The sequence below is a fragment of the Paramisgurnus dabryanus genome, chromosome 21, assembly GCF_030506205.2.
Source record: "Paramisgurnus dabryanus chromosome 21, PD_genome_1.1, whole genome shotgun sequence".
NCBI lineage: Eukaryota > Metazoa > Chordata > Actinopteri > Cypriniformes > Cobitidae > Paramisgurnus > Paramisgurnus dabryanus.
Window position 1 is genome coordinate 23044637 of NC_133357.1, and position 17492 is coordinate 23062128.

The 17492-nt window shown below is 38.3% G+C and overlaps 2 protein-coding genes across 4 annotated transcripts in view; both read right to left on the minus strand.

The window, feature by feature from the left end:
* Positions 1–7999, minus strand: part of slc2a4rg (SLC2A4 regulator) — a 73804-nt gene extending 65805 nt beyond the window's left edge. For both annotated transcript variants that reach the window (XM_065286297.2, XM_065286296.2), the window contains exons 1-2: positions 7537–7999; positions 5976–6202 (exon numbers count right to left, since the gene is read on the minus strand). In XM_065286297.2, the coding sequence (XP_065142369.1) occupies positions 5976–6202; positions 7537–7782 (473 nt within the window). In that variant the 5' untranslated portion in view covers positions 7783–7999. The remainder of the gene's footprint in view (positions 1–5975; positions 6203–7536) is intronic.
* A 2720-nt stretch (positions 8000–10719) lies between these two features.
* Positions 10720–17492, minus strand: part of LOC135775799 (uncharacterized) — a 78196-nt gene continuing 71423 nt past the window's right edge. Inside the window, exons 7-8 of one of the 2 annotated variants that reach the window (XR_010543940.2) lie at positions 13425–16297; positions 10720–13352 (exon numbers count right to left, since the gene is read on the minus strand). Coding sequence is in view for 1 of the 2 variants with exons in the window: in XM_065286300.2 (XP_065142372.1) it covers positions 15824–16297 (474 nt within the window). In the remaining variant the exon portion in view is untranslated. Of the gene's footprint in view, positions 16298–17492 lie in introns of both variants that reach the window. The other variant, XM_065286300.2, reaches the window with a different exon arrangement.

The window sequence follows — 17492 nt, forward strand, 5'->3', positions numbered from 1 at the left end:
ACACGCAGGTTTGTTAAGAACTGTATATCTGACTCTCGTTTACATTTTTATATTTCAAAATATATGTATGCATAAGACGCATCAATGTGCACCTCTCTTTGTCTTGGGTTGTTTGATTAACATTAATGACACAGACTTAAGTAGGTTACTTGAGGTTACTGTCTCTTTAAGACCAACTAAGCCCAGACTGGTTTATCACTGTAATCTATACATATACTTAAGACATAAGCAATGTTTTTATTAGAAAAATAATACTGTGGAGATCATTTTGTTTGTATGTGCCTTGTCAAGAACAAAAAGACTTTATGTTCACTTAATTTTTGGAACGCGTCTCCATGTGTACACTTTTGAGTGCCCTTAAACGCGTGCTCACACACAGACGGAGGCGCAGCATTAACAGTCACCCCACATAAAAACGTTACGTTGTTTTTCAGTGTCAAAATTTCAGGGTCCATCATTTCAGTTCATCCAAAACAAACCAGAAATGAGACTCAGAGTATTAAATACCGGAATTATCCTTAAATGTGCAACTTTGTTCTTTTTTATAAATAATAATTTCTTTATTTGTTATTACATTTTTCGAACTCCTTTTTTGCTGATCCGAAAAATAATTTGATTCGTGCCTCAAAAACTGTAATGTGATCCGAACCGTGAGTTTTGTGATCCGTCACAACCCTAGTAAAGTTAGTACACAGTAATAGCCATAAATGCAATGGTACTAATTATTGGCATAATTTCTTTCATTCTTTCGGCCTTGGTTTCCTCTTTTTCTGTTTCGGCCAAGAATTTTCATTTCGGTGCATCCCTACATTATACATCAGTACTCATTGCAAAACATATTGAGGCTTATTTGTCATCTGATCACATCAAGTTAACTGTTTATTTCGACTAAAGGCGTTCCCTTCCAGGTATCACCCGAAGGCTATACAACTTTGGGATGCAGCCAGACTTAATTCAGCAACAAAGTGCACTTTCAATTACTTGTAAGTCCAGGAAGTTCACAAAGCATTGCGCTTTGTAAATGCCTCCCAAAAATCAAACGGCAATATGACTGAGCTTGGATTTTTTCATCTTAAAGTTGCTGAAATCACCTTTCTATTGACTTATTGAGACATTTAAAATAGAAACGGCGAGTTTCAATCTCCTGGACTTACTGGTTTTCAGCTTTTAGCCTGTCTGTTTACTTTAGATGAGCACTGATAAGAGAAACATAAATTCAGGTGCAGACTTGTCATTAATGCCAGCTATCGGCCACAACACGGAGCAAGAGAAACGTTTTACTGATTTCACAGACAAGCCTGGACCTGTCAACAAAGGCTAATGCTTAAAGAGGTGCTCAAGAACTGCACGGTCACCAATATTTTATCTACTAAAACACATTCATAAAGTACATGCGCAAGGGTGTATTTGCGGAGTGCACTACGCTACACTAGTAGTATTTATCCGGAGTGCCTGAGATTTGAATATGAGGTTTACACAGGTTTGGTAGGTTTTATCGGTACGATTGATCTTATTTCAAATGCAATCTTGTAAGGAAGGCCATGTTGTATTACTCATTTGACTCTTAATCCTTTAAAAGTGACAGCCTGGAAGGGATTACATTTGGCAAAAGGTGTTGTAATCTCTGAAGTACTTCTGCATGCTGTGCATACTGACTGCATAATGTACAGTTACATAAAGTAGGTTCTTTCTCCGTCTCAAATGTTGTTTGCCAAGCACCTAAAAGTAATGCAACAGATGTATATCAAAGTAACAGGGCTGCGGATGAATCAAAGAACTGTGCAATGGTCGTAAAATGCGACAGGTGTAACTTGTGTACTGTTTTTCTCACTATAAGATTCCAATAGAGGGGGAGCTAATTTGCCTGCTTATCTAACAGTTTTGCATAATTTTGCATACCCTTGGAAAGTGTGAGTTCCAGGTACTATTTAAAATAAAAAATATATGATGTAGAAATATAAAACACTGTTGACAATCTTAATTGGGACAATAACTCCCCTACAGCAAAGTAAATACACTCTTGGAAAAGAAATGTCAAAAAGCTGTCAATGGGCGGTACCTTTTCAAAAGTACACCTTTGTACCTAAAGGCAAGGGTGCATATTAGTATCTCAAAGGTACATACTAGGGATGCAACAAGTTACATTATTATACTGAACTGTTCAGCACAATACATGCATGTGAAATGTGTTTTTTTTTCTCGGTTTAAGCGTCCAAATTATTATTCCCTGCGCATCTGTTCGTGTATCTGCAAATCCATGTGCCTCTCTGTGTAAGTAATATTCAATCACTATGGGTTAAAGCTACAGGGACTTAACTATGCTTGCGATCTTACACTCTACCATGGCGAGCGAAAAAGCGATCTTTCAGATCTGTAGTATGGGTTATTTTTTGCACGAGTAGATTACTTACAAAGTCAATGCAAAAACACAAATAGATGTGAATTCGCGTGGGGCAATGCGAATAACGCAAAAATTTCTACTCAAGCGGAAAATTAGCATGACGTAAAGTTAAACCTATGGATGCATCGATACCACTTTTTCCATCTCCGATCCAATATTCCTATACCAGAATTCTGAGTATAGGCCGATACCGAAACCTGCCAATCCGATACTACTGTATTTTCTTATCTAAAATTGCACACACATACAATGTTGAATATAGTGCTTTCTGCTACATCTAGACTAGTATAATTTTATTTTCAATAATTTGAAATGATTTACAATTTACAAGAACATTCGTAATTAATGATCATGGCCGTCTTTAGGAGATCATATAATGGGTACGTTTTATCAAATAAGTATGCTGAATATATCTTCCTTAATTGCGCAAAAATGTCACAGTAAAAATGCTCTAGTGTGCAGATGGTTATTTTGGGAATTATGCGCTTGACCGGACCTTTATGCACATCCTGGGTGCAGAATTGATATGGCGCATAAATTATATTGGGTGGGCCTAAATCATATTGGGTGCACCTTAATCATAAGCTGTGTCCCAATTCAAAGGCTGCGACCTTCTAAGGACGTATTTTAAGACCGATTGCTTCACAGCCGCGCGACTTGAGGCTAGTAAGGCTAGAATGAAGGCAAGATAGAATGAATGGATCCTTAACAGCCGAGGATATCCCAAGATTCATTGCGCGTCTTTAACTGCTGCATATAATGGATGGATATTCTAAAATAAACAATTCAAACCTTTATTAAAATAAAAGTGTGTATTTATCAGAAAAAATTTTCTTGTCACTGTTTAAGTATTATAAGTTATGTTTTGTGTTAATATTATTCTTTTAATGTTGCGTATATTTCTAAGGTTGATTAATTTGATATACTGTTGAATAGTTTAATCTACATCAACGTGTCATATTTTCTATAATAAATGAATATTTTTCTGATTTCATATTTATGTTAATAAGTCAGAAACATCTCCACTGTGTCCTGCTGACAGGCGCGGTGGGTCCTCAAAGGTTAGACCGTCTCATTTCAGTTCTCTTCGCAAACTTCTGAGGCTTCCACCTTGAAAGACCGAGTGCTCACCTTTTAAGGTCGCATGCTTATAAGGTTGCAGCACTTGAATTGGGACACAGCTATACTGTGCTTTAACTTACTAGTGCATAAAACCGTTTATGGTGCTTTTATAATACTGTCCTTTTAATCACTTGTCAGTAACAACCATGGGTACTGCACAGTATAGGAATTGGATCGGTCCTGTTAGTCCGATATTCGATCCAGCAAAAAAGGGGGGATTGGCCACCGATACCGAACCAGAATATCGGATCGGTGCATCCATAGGTAAATCCTGCAGTTATCTAGAGCAAGCAACAAGGAATGTTTTTTATGTATCAAAAATGTACGTAAAATAAAGAGAATTGCAATTTAAACAACGATTCCTGACCCCTAAGCTTAGAATAATGTAAAAACACTAACAAAACAATAGTAACCATTGTAGAGTAAGAGAGGCGCAAGCTTTATAAATGCAGCAAACATCCCATCCAAAGTGTCAGAGAAAGGTGTAATTTTTGCTTTTTTCGACCTAATAGCTTTGGTTGCAAAACATTTAGTGCAGTGGTTCTCCAACTGGGGGCCGCGAGATGTGGCCAGGGGGACACAGTTTTATGACATTTTATAAAATACATTAAATTATCATGAATTCTGTGTAATTAAACCTAAAAAAATAAGGCTAGTAACCAACAGCACTTCTTTGTATAATTTAATATGTTTTGTTTAAGTAAAATGTTTATAAAAATGTATCATAAATTTTCTTTAAGGGGCCCGTGACGGAATGCACTGTACACAAGGGGGTCTGCAAGCTGAAAAGGTTTGAGAACCACTGATTTAGTGCATCCCTAATATAAGTAGGTCAAAAGTACATATCTGTACTTAAATGGTACATATAAGAACAGGGACATCCGTTGTACCTTTATTATGAAAGTGTAATGAGAACTTCAATTAAAGTTGATTTTTTTTAGATCTTGGTTCTGTTGCCCCCCCCCAAAAAAAAACAATACTTAACCGATAGCCTGAGTTTGTGGTAGGGATTTTTGCTGCTTTGACCAATGGCAGACCATGGGACTATTTAGTGAAATACAAAAAAAGTCATTCTTAAAAAAATATTTTTTAGTTCCATTGCAGAGGTTGCACTGTTTTTTTATATATAAAAGCATGCATATTTCAATTAATGAAAAAATTTAATGACACAAAACCTCACTCTAAAAATGGCTGGGTTATTTTTAACCCATAATGGGTAAATATTGGACAGAACACGTGCTGAGTTAAAAATTACCCCGTGCTAGGTTAAAAATGACTCAATGTTGGGTTGTTGTTATGCAACCATGGGGTATAATAACCCAGCAGTTGGGTTAAAATAACCCAGCATTGGGTCAACTTTAACCCAGCGGTGTGTTCTGTCCAATATTTTCCCATTATGGGTCAAAAATAACCCAGCCATTTTTTTTGAGTGTAATGAGTGCTAAAACACAAAATCTCAAGCCTTTCAAAAAGCATCATTGTAATTGATGCCAAGTCACAATCATTTGCCTGAATTTGCAAGATCGGCATATTTAGTTCAAACACACACATGCCCTAAAACAACCCACACTGAGTCGAACAGTAAGCATGCGGCGAATAATGACATGTGCAACTACAAACATGGATTACAAAAGTTTTGTATGAATTTCGGTCACGTATTTCAATAATCAACCTCATCCGAACTACAAAGAGACCCCTCAACATTATCTGTTACAACATTCTGATACTAGAAGAGAAATAGATGAGAATAATAAAAAAATATGAAAAATGCTAAAGAAAGACAAGAAATGATGTAGCCTTATTTAATGGACATGTGTTTACACATGCAAAGAAATGAATAAAGGTTGCACAACACAAACTGAACGCCGATCGAGTGGAAGTCTTTTTTACGCTCCACACAAACTACAATGTGCCATCTCTTGACTCTCCGCGTCTGGTATTTTATGGGTCATGGTAAACGCAAAAACCATTGGCATGATCAGGGCAAATTCTGTTTCAAGAATGATGTAAAAATAGTTTCCTTCAATGCACTTTGCCATGAAGGCATGCAAGCTATTGTATCCGAGCAAACAGCGTGACATATTAGCCAATGAACAATTCAGAACGAGTCCAGTCAAGCCAAACTTCATTCCACTTTTGAATAGCCTAAGCCATTAAACCTAGATAAAAATACTTGAGAATGAAATCAAATGAATTACAGACAAAACAGATCTGCACTGATGACTCATTTAAGAGTCTTTAATGTTTTTCTTAGGCCTGGTGTTCCTCACACAATGAAATTTTAGGAAATTATGGAGTGACCACAATAAATAATTGTATAAAATATATTAAGTCAATCTATAATGTTTTTTCTATTTACATATGCACACCTTGTCTTTTACAAAACTGATTTCAAGCATTTGGGCTAAAATCATGACAAACAGAATCATTACCAACAGCTATGAAAACCTACCTGTCTTGAGGGACGGGGATGATGGAGGACATGTACGGGTGCGAGGACCTGGGGGATGGCAGACGACATCCAAGCTCCTCTGGCCCTCCTACTGGGCTCCGAACCTCCATGTTGATTTGGTCTTGTATCCTGTGGCCATTTAAGATCAGGCAACGAGCAGGACAGCCTTGTTTAATGAGCCCACCTGATGCTGAGCTATGTTCATCCTCCTCTCTGCCACATGCAAACTGAGAAAAAAGGGAAATGAGAGATACATTTCTTCTTTATCAGTTAGCGCATGTGTCCACAGGGAGATTAAGACAAGCTACTTCAACTGTGTGTCCTGGTACTATTAAGGGAACCAGAAGGAACCAAGTGCAGATTTAAAGACACCAAATAGTCATTTTTTAATACATTTACAACAGTTCTCAACTGATGGGTTGGCAGCAATAACAAAGCAATGCTTAATTTATGGGTGTCGAAAGTAATACAACTAACCATATAACAGTTACCGTATCAAAACAAATCGGCTTGTCTACCTATAAAAAAAATAAGAAAACACTTCCTCTATCTGTTGTTGTTAAAAGTTGTGCATCCATTTAAACTTTATGGTATTCTGGGGCAAACTCATCTTTTATCTCAACATAATATGATAAGTATTTAAAACCGTCAACTTTTTTGTCATGTTAATCATTTTGCGACTTGTTGAGCCTTTTAAATAAAAAACACTGGCTTTAATAAAAATAAATAAAAGGTCCACGCCTCAAAACTTTGTAACAAGCATTTGTTGCATTTCAAGCTACATTTACTGAGTGCACAGCTCGTGAATGACAAGTGCATGCGCCCCACATCAGACACATCAATGGACCGCGAGAGCCATTCGAAAGCTGTGCTACTGAATCGCTCTCGCGGTACTTTGATGTCATATTCTGCTCGGTTTGCGCATGTAAACGAACACACCTCATTTTATGACGCGTCATATTGGAGGGGGGCGTGTCACCTACGCAAGCGATCCACTGCAAAAACAGCAACTTGTCCCCATTTAAACGTTGTTCTTAAATTAATAAATGCTATTAGAAGGAATTAAACGCGTAACAATTATTTTTTGTTTTATGTATGACTTTAACTAAAACACAACGTATGCTGCTTCACAATAAATATCTAACCATGAAACGTAGTAGAAAGTAAGACTGTGTTGCTGAGAGAAAAAAAGAGAGCAAACAGTCTTCCTGTAAAAACAAACCCTTCAACCGGCTTCAGCTCGTGTTAGATACACTATGGGGGAGGGGTGAATCGGTTAAATGTACCAACCCCCTATTTTCTCCTTTAAACTTTGAACGTGCAAGTTAAGTCGCCATCTTAAAATACGTGCAAAACAGTTACATCGCCGCACAAACTTAAACGGTAGGCTACGGACAGTGTAATTGCATGGATTAAAATTCATGTAAATTACTTCCAAAGACTTCTGAACACAAGTTGAGTTTTCATCGAAAGTAGAGCCCTTATCGTAAATTTTCAGTAAAAATGCCGACAATAAATCGATAGCACATACGCAAAACTTCTAATAGCACTTGTCACTTACTTTTTTATGAATGTAGTGCCTCTCTCCTGTTGAGGTATAAAAATGTCCATTCGGAGAGGTTTCCTTGCCTGAATTCTTAAAAGCACTTTCCTGGAGCGCGTTTATTTTACAAGCTTTTCCATTCAACGCTCCGTTCTCGCGTGTCGCTATCATCACTGCGATGACAGGGTCGCGCTGTCCGACGCAGCCCCCCTCGTGCGCACTTTCGCCGGCTCGAGACTGCTCGATAAGGCGTTTGGAAGTCATTTTCAACCTGGTTTAAATGTAACTAAAGCGATATCACCAGCTTTCGGTTGATTTTAGTGCAGAACGGGTTACAATGCATTTATCAGTATTGTGTGGACTACAACTCCCTGTTGCAGTAATGGAGATCGTGTTTTACTACGGTCTAAAAATGCAAGCAGCCGGCAAATGGGATCAAAACGTTGTTTTGCTTTTCTCTCTCTCGCCGAAGCCCAACGCCACGCCCACTCTATCCTGCGCGTGCAGCCAGGCTAGATTCGCTCGACCCCGCCCCTCATTGATTTTGATTGGCTCTCGCCGTACATAAACATTCGATTTAGGCACGCGGCCATGGCAATGCTGCAGCTGATTGGTCATCTGAGCATCGTCGAAATGACATTTTTCAAGAGTTGAGGAGGTGTGTCTCTGTTTGCCGGCCGGTAGAGAGGAAGAGGGAAAAAAAGAGGCCGGTAAAAATTGACGCACTTTTTAAAAGAGTATATAAAAGAAGAAAATGATTCACAAGTTGACAGCGTGACGATACAAAGTTACGAGTTCAGATAGTTTAATAAAATGCTAACTTTAGGTACACTATAGAGCACATTTACACCTAGTAAATGAAAAATGGAATCATTTGAGAACAGCAGAAAAATAAAGACTTAAATTATATACACGGTTTCAGCAGTAACAACATAAACAAATGGCTTTCGTGGAACAAACGTAGCTTACGGTAAACTTGCATAAAATCAATAACAACAGAGAACTTATAGAGTAGTTTATTGCTGATAACAGGGAACTTAAAGTAGTTGAAAAAAATCTTGCAGCATAATTTTGTTTAAAACAACAAGATGTAATGCAACTGAATCTCTACCCAGCATATTCTTCAGTAGCTCATACTGCTTACTGAAGGGCCATTGAGGCCACACCCCCTGCATGTACATGCAAACTTTCATACCATGCACAGATAATTTCTTGAATCCTGCACACAAAATAACAACAAAACGTCCATCTTTGCATGTTTTCACAGAAAATGACATACATTTGTTTAAAACAAATACACTGACTGAGATAATTAATAAAGCTTGTGTCTAAAAACACCTTTTCACACCTCTGTATCACTTAATGGGAATTCCCCTCCATTTTCCAGGCCTTGACTAAAGCCACGCTTGCTGAATTTTAACAGTTTAACAAGCAAAAACCAAAATGTGTTTATACCGTAGCTAGCTAGCTAGCAAGTCAGATATCTAAACGTAAGCTAGCACTATTATAATAACTATAATAATGTTTATTATGCTTTTGTTTTACTCAATGAAAGAAACAATTAAAGTTCTACTTACAATTAAATCAGTCAAGACGTCATTTTTTAACATTTGTATTACCTGGCATGCATGTCCAAACAAAATGCTTATTTATTATTGTATATTATATAGTTTATATAATTTCCAAATAATTCCCACCAAGTTTCCAATTTGAAATATTTCCCAAATTCCCCAGATTAAGTTTCCGGATACTTTCCGCCCCTGTTCAACCCTAATTCAATGTTGAAGGTCCCTTTTTCCTGTGTTTTTCGAAGTCTTGATTGGGTTTACAGTGCGCAATATAATGTGTTCATGTTTCACGTGTAAAAAATGCGGTATTTTTCACACAATTTACTTATCTTTATACAGCTATTTTCACTGTCCTAAAAGCTGACTGATGTCTTCCTTGTTCTATGAAGTCCTTCCTTCAGAAATACGTAACGAGTTCTGATTGTGTAGCTTGTTTAAGTGTGTTATGATTCGACAGCAGCTTAGCTTAGCCAGAGCCGTTTGAGTTTAGCTGGCGATTGACGTATTCATGTGGGCGGAGCTTAGTCAAAAATTCTTATATTGACGTAATTCAAATGGGAAGTACAGGACTGTAGTCCAAACCGGATGTTCACTGTATAAAGCAATTTTCTCTTAAAAAATATATCGCTTGGCATTGAACTTTGAGCTTTATCATTTTGCAAGCATTATTTATGCTCTAACAGCAACATTACACACTAACTAAAGTTTGAAAAATGGAATCAGGAAAAATGTGACCTTTAACTACAGATCAGTTGCCAAACCTCCCTTCACATTGCAGTGATCCATGATCGCCGTCTCCCCTCGTCTTTAGGAAACCAAAACATTTGTTATTTTCAACAAGATATTTGTTCAAGAGTTCAGTTAAAGGGACATTCCACTTTTTCTTTTAAAAATGCTCATTTTCCAGCTCCTCTAGAGTTAAACATTTGATTATTACCATTTTGAAATCCATTCAGCTGATCTCCGCGTCTGGCGCTAGCACCTTTAGCTTAGCTTAGCACAATCCATTGAATCTGATTAGACCATTAGCATTGCGCAAAAAAATAACCAAAGAGTTTTGATATTTTTCCTATTTAAAACTTGACTCTTCTGTAGTTATATTGTGTACTAAGACCGACAAAAAATTAAAAGTTGTGATTTTCTAGGCAGATATGGCTAGGAACTATACTCTCAAACTGGCGTAATAATCAAGGACTTTGCTGCTGTAACATGGCTGCAGCAGGCGTAGTAATATTACGCAATGCCCAAAAACAGTCCCCTTGGTTACTTTCAATGGCAGGGGACTATTTTTGGGCAGTGCGTAATATCACTACGGATTATGGATTATGCTAAGCTATGCTAAAAGTGCTAGCGCCAGACCCGGAGATCAGCTGAATGGATTCCAAAATGGTAAAAATCAAATGTTTAACCCTAGGGGAGCAGGAAAATGAGCCTATTTTTAAAAAAAGTGGAGTGTCCCTTTAAGCCGCTAGGCCATTAAACAGAAAACGGAAGTTCCTTTCAAACGTTAAACTGCGACAACGCACATGTGTCCGATGAAAGCGTCTATATTCACCTACGTGTATTTTTTGCATTCATGTATAATGCAACAACTACTTGATTTTTATATTTGTGTAAAAAAACACAATTCAACCATTCATAAGGTGCAACTTTATTAAAAAAAGTAAAAACAAATATTTTTATGAACGATCTGGATCTGGATAGAAAACATTACAATCTTTTGCACAGAATAAACATATTTTTTTCATACACCATAATCTGTGTTACACTTTGGGTGGACCACACATAAATTCATTTAAGCCATAGACATATGCTGGATAAGCAGTATTAATATGTACATCTAAACAAAGTACTGTACAAACCTTCCATTGCTTTTGAAAACACCAATACCAAAGGCTTTCTTTTATAATAAAGTTTCATTTCAGTATGCTGTATATACATGTGATTTGGTCAGTTTAAATGATCAGTTGGGTAGGCAGCGTTGTGTCCCGCAGAGTTTAGTTCCAGCTCTAATCAAGCAATCTAATCAAGGATTAAATGGTCACCTGAAAACTACAGGTAGGCGAGATTTTATCAAGGTTGGAGCTAAAATCTGCAGGACATCGGCACTTAAGGACCAACGTTGCCTACGCCTGAATTAGGTGAATTAAATGCATCTGTGTCAATATATAATTTAAACATTTTATAGATATTTTATATACATTTTACCAATAAATTTCATACTTTGGCCGTGTCATTACAAACAGTTGGAAAACCATTAAACCCTTGTGCAGTCTGTACCAAATCACACCCTGAAAGATTTCATCCTGCCATTCCCATTGGAAACAATGCACGCCTGGACCGCTGGTCCTTTCTCAGAAGCAAAAACATCAAAAGGACCGATCGGCCCCGCTGTACAAAGCAAACTCTGTGCTAGGAAGGGCAGATTCGAGAGTAGGAGGACCTGCCAAGTTAAAGTGGAGCACACTTCCTCCCTCAACATGGCCAGCTTCATCTCAAGGACACACATCAATAATGATGAGGAGGGCCTGCAGTTACTTCGAGACCGGAGCCCTGCTGTTTCGGACGAGTCCTTTACCAGATATGTGCTTTGTGCTCCCTGAGAAGAACCATGACCTCTCAGCAGCAGCCTGTGGCCTGTTTCGTGACCAGTACTTTGTACTTTTTGGCACTACGTCTTATAGTGTGAGGCACGGACGTATGAATTATACAATATTATATTCGACGCACCAGAGAGAACAAGTTATCAGCATGCATCGCAAGCAAGGAAATAGCTGAACAAAACACTGGAATACGTGAATGGCAGTGATAGTAGCTTTCGAAGACATTGCTACAAGTGGAAACTAATTAACCAATACAGTTGTGTAAGAAAATAGAGTGCCGTAAAAATCTCTCATCTTGGTAAATATCAAAACCCAACGTTTCTCACCACAGGTTGCATGGTGACGGATGAGGACAGTATCTTGGTTTTTCCTTATTGAACTTTATCTATCCATCCCTGAGCTGATAATTTGGCCCACTCATATACTCAATCCATTTCTGCTGTAGTCTCTGTATGCAGTGCAATCCTTAACCATGCATTCAAGTTGTTGCGTCAACCTGATGGACGTTGAAAGCTAGATGATTAGGCATAATCCAGCATGGTTTCCCCTTGCAGAGGTTTCTCTATTGTGCTATTATTTTTCCTGATCCTAAATCCAACCTCCCATAATGGCATTGTTTACGATAGGATCAAGTCGCACAGACAGCCGAGAACATAAGAAGTCTTTCCAATAGACATTTACTAGCAACTGTAAACCTTGTGCTGTGTTTTCCTTGGACACTGTATTCACGAATGCCACTGTCAGCTAAGCTGAGCTGGGGAGTAGCGCTGGCATATACTGACCTGAGAACAGTGGATTGAGAATGCACCCGGCCAAACCAGAAGCCTTCGTTGCCCTCCGTATACACTTCAAAACGTTCCAGTTTAGTGACGCTACAAGCCCCATAAAGTCCAATGCTAACATTGGCCATTGAAAATGACATGTTAACTGCCTAGGCCGAGGCATCCATGTTTTTCTTTCTACTTTTTTGTGGTCCGTTGGTGGAAAGATTGAGGCAAAAGTTCACTCTCAGTATTGCAAAAGTTGTCCAAAAAAAAGGAGTATTATATCACTAAATCTACCTGACACATCGGCGGAGGTGGCATGCGATAGACGAAATAACAAAATTAAAGTTGTGCAGAAATTTTAAGAGCTAATGCCCTTACATACTGTAAAGTGACATCAAAGCAAGCAGATTTCCACAAATTGGGAACGCCCGCCATTTACACAAATCTACATATCCCACACTCCTGAATGTTCATTTATTAAATATTTTGGCCAACGAATGCTTTGGATACCGAAAACAGTACAGTACTTTCACTGCAAAAAATTACCTTCTTACTTAGTATTTTTGTCTAGTTTTCAATAAAGATATGAAAAAAATCTTAAATTAAGATGTATTTTCTTGATGAGCAAAATTACCTAGGAAAATAAGTCTAGTTTTTAGACAAAACATTTAAACTTTAAGTAAATTAGTACTTTAAACAAGCAAAAAAAATTGCTAATGGAATAAGAAAAAATTTCTGGAAATAAGTTTACTTATTACCGAGCCCCTAAGGGGACATTGGAGTAAAAAAATCTAAAGTTTAGTTTCACATGCTCACGTGAAACTTTCATGTGCTCACGCAAAACCTTCATGTGCAGATTTTATTTTAAAGTTTAGTTTCATGTGCTCACGCGAAACCTTCATGTGCAGATTTTATTTAAAGTTTAGTTTCACGTGCTCACGTGAAACTTTCATGTGCTCACGCGAAACCTTCATGTGCAGATTTTATTTTAAAGTTTAGTTTCGCGTGCTCACGTGAAACTATTGCGAGCTCACGTGAAACTATCGTGCGCTCACGTGAAATAAAATACTAAGTAAGAAAGTCATTTTTTTGCAGTGTTCACCTCATTTCATTTCACTATGTTAAAGGGATAGTTCACCCAAAAATTAATATTCTGTCATCATTTACTCACCCTCATGTTGTCCTGTATGAGTCTCTTTATTCTGTTTAACATAAAAACAATTTTTTCCTACTATGGAAGTGAATGAGTGCCACGAACTGTGTATTTATCAAAATATCTTCTTTTGTATTCAAAAGATTAAATAAACTCATACAGGTTTAAAACTACGGAGCCTCTAAGGGGACATGGAGCAAAAATTAAATTAAGTTTAGTTTCATGTGCTCACGTGAAACTTTCATGTGCTCACGCAAAACCTTCATGTGCAGAATTTTTTTTAAAGTTTAGTTTCGCGTGCTATCGTGTGCTCAAGTGAAACTATCGCGTGCGCACGTGAAACTATCGCGCGAGCACGTAAAAGCAAAAGTTTCATGTGCGTGCGCGATAGTTTCACGTGAGCGTGCGATAGTTTCACGTGAATGCGCGATAGTTTCATGTGAGCACGCAAAACTAAACTTAAAAAAAATTCTGCACATGAAGGTTTTGCGTGAGCAAATGAAACTAAACTTTTGATTTTTTTACTCCAATGTCACCTAAGGGGCTCGGTATAAAACACCAAGAGTACGTAAGTGAGTACACAATTTTTATTTTTGGGTGAACTATCCCTTATAAAAAACTTTTTTTCACTAGATCAGTGCATAAAAAGTGAAAAACAAATTGGGCCTACCTCAAGGTTATGTACGTACCGAAAATGATCACACAAACTGTATCTACACCACCTAAGCTGTCACAGCGAACATATAAAGGTTCAGATATGTGTGTTAGGGTGTTTGGGTTCGGAAGTTAACCCAGTATTCTGTTGTTTTAGCTAAACTAACAGTGGCCGGCAATCTTAGGTTAAAGGGATAGTTCACCCAATAATAATAATTTTGTCATAATTTCATCATCACCACCTGAATGAGTTTTTATTTTGTTAAAGAGCACCTATTTCATTGCTAAAAAACGTTATTTTGTATATTTGGTATAATACAATGTGTTCACGTCATTTATGGTTAAAAAAAACATTATTTTCCACATACCGTACATTTTTGCAGCTCCAGATTTTACTCTCTTCCTGAAATGCACAGATTTGAAAAGCTCTGTGTCCCTGATTGGCCAGCTAATCTGTACGTTGTGATTGGCCTGAATACCTCTGATGTCAGCAGGAAATGTGACGCTCCTTATCATGTTTGAAAGATTCGGTCACAATGCAATGCTAACAGGAGTTAACTTACAGGCTGTGAGTCAAAGTTTGAGGAATTATGATAATGTCAGTCTTGTCTACATCACCAATCCCAGGAAGTAAACTGTTGCCTACAATCCATGTGTTTGTTGTAGTCCAAGAAAAGAGATTTACGTTGGAGACAATAACTTACGTCATGGTTTACTTTGGGGTTTGTAACTTTTGCATATCGTTAACATGTACTAATACACACTTACATACCAAAAGAAATGTAAAATCGTGAATCGGACAATAGGTGCTCTTTAAACACAAAAGAAGATGTTTTAATAAATGATGGAAAGCAAACAGCTGACGGTACCCATTGAATTCCATAGTAGGAAAAACAAATATTTTGGAAAACAATGGGTATCATTACTATCATTTATCAAAATATCTTCTTTTGTGTTGAACATCATAAAGAAACTGAAAGAGGTTTTGAACAACATGTGTGAGTAAACGATAACAAAAGTATTATTTTTGGGTGAACTATCCCTTTAAGAGAACCAGTCAGGTGTGTTTTCAGAGCAGAGAGGAGTTAAGCTGATGTCTCATGTGATCCCTGTGTTTATGTGCTCACACAGCGGTGGTGCTGATTGGTTGAAAAGATGGGGAGGCAGCATGTTAATCCTGATTTCATATATAATCAGACTATCATAACAATTTACTAGTTACTCCCCTGTGCTCTAGTGAATTCATATTTTCAGTCTTGTTCATTGTGACCCTGCTATAAACCAGCTTTAAAATTAGGGACTGCAGCATGGCGTAAAACCACTTTAGATCCCTGGGTTTTGTGAGCACACCTGTTCTCTATAAACTGCGCAACCAATTCAGTGTTTTATCCAATGTGAGTGTTTGCAACTGATTGTCCTCTCCTAAGGTAACAATAAATGTACATCTTGTTTTAAAAAACTATATACGTTGGCATGCATTTTTGGCAGCTGTACGCTGTTGGTATGTTTTCATGTGACAGACCAAAAGGGCTGCATTTTATTCCCTCCGCTTCAGAGTTTTTATAGACCCGTAACGTACATTTCCATGCCGTCATTAAAGGTAAAGATAGTGGTGGTGCTGGCCACGCTTGCTCCTTCCTTCAAGTCACTGATATTCTCATAAAAGTTCTCGCAGGTCATGGCTCTCCCCGGACCCTGTGCCGGACCCCCGGCCTTCTTTTTAAGTTTCAGTGTGTTGCTGGCCAGCTTCTCTCGTTTACGGTGGGAATCGATGGTGGCATAGGCTGGGTCCGAATCTAACGCCATGCCCCGCGGCCACGTCTTCTCGCCCACCGGTTCATAGCAAGGCTCCTCCTGGGTGCAACTCCTCCCCCACGTCTCTTCCCCTGATGCACCGGCAGCAGGCCACCCCTCGGAGCCCTGTTCCACCTCTTGGGGCAGAGCAGAGCCCGTCGGCCTGCTATCCTCTTGGCTCTGGCCCTGCTGATGTCTCCTCTTTAGGGTCTTACAAACAGTGGAGTACATGTCAGAGATCTAAGGAGAGAGAGAGAGAGAGAGAGAGAGAGAGAGAGAGAGAGAGAGAGAGAGAGAGAGAGAGAGAGAGAGAGAGAGAGAGAGAGAGAGAGAGAGAGAGAGAGAGAGAAGCACAGAATGAGAAACAGTGAGGAGTGTGCCAAAAGATCAGTTTTGCCAAAGTGGATTTCGTAATAATAACCGTTCTGTGGAGCGGAGTCTCATGTTACAGTTCTAGCGCTAAGGGAGTTACAAAAAGTTTGAGATTTCAGAGCACAGAATAAGCAAACAGTTTGCTACCAAATACAAACAGATGTTCACTAGAAAAATGTAGCACACCATTTATTGTGACACAGGATTTTTACATCGTCTAAGACATCTCCACAGCAAAATCACTAGTGTTAAATATACTCTGCTGGTGTATATATGGGTACTACTAGACTTTGCAGGTATACAAAACATCTATGTGGCCCAAACATTTGTGTAAAAATTGAACTATATTTCTAGCTTAAAGCAACACTATGTAGTTTCCATGTAAAAATGACTTACAGCTCCCCCTTGAGGTTGAAAAGCGCAACAGTGCCTGGTATCAGACACTCTTTTGCAGGCAGGGGGAGGGGCGGGGCTGTGTTTCCTACCCTCCACCGCCACTTTCAGAGTGTGCTTGTAGCAGCTAGGAGGCTGCTCAGGTTGCAGCAACAGTACAATTTGTCCAGTTAAAAGTTGTTCTATCACTGAAATAATTTTAGAGACATTATTTAAATGTAAAAAAAACTACATAGTGTTGCTTTAAGCTAACATTACTGTGTAAAATAAATGTAGGCAATGTTGGCTACAGAACCTTGAATTCTTGCCTGGCTGCCAAACCTCTCTTCACACAGCGGTGATCCATGCTCGCCTTCTCCCCTCATTTTTAGCAAACCTAAACATTTTTATTTGTTCCAGGGGTCAGTTTAGATACGAGCCAGGCCGAAAAACAAACACAGACCGGAAGTTAACTTCGGGCCAGTCATATAAGTGTGGCGACGCACGTGCGTCTAATACAAATGACTGCTTTAGGGGGTTTGTTAAAGTTTAAGGGGGTTTCTAAAACTTTAACATACCCCCTTAAGCAGTCATTTTTGTAATCTGTTTCACTGGATGCACATGCTTTGCCACAGTTAAAGTTTCATACTAATTACGGTTACACTTTAACCTTATGAGGTAAACAAATAAA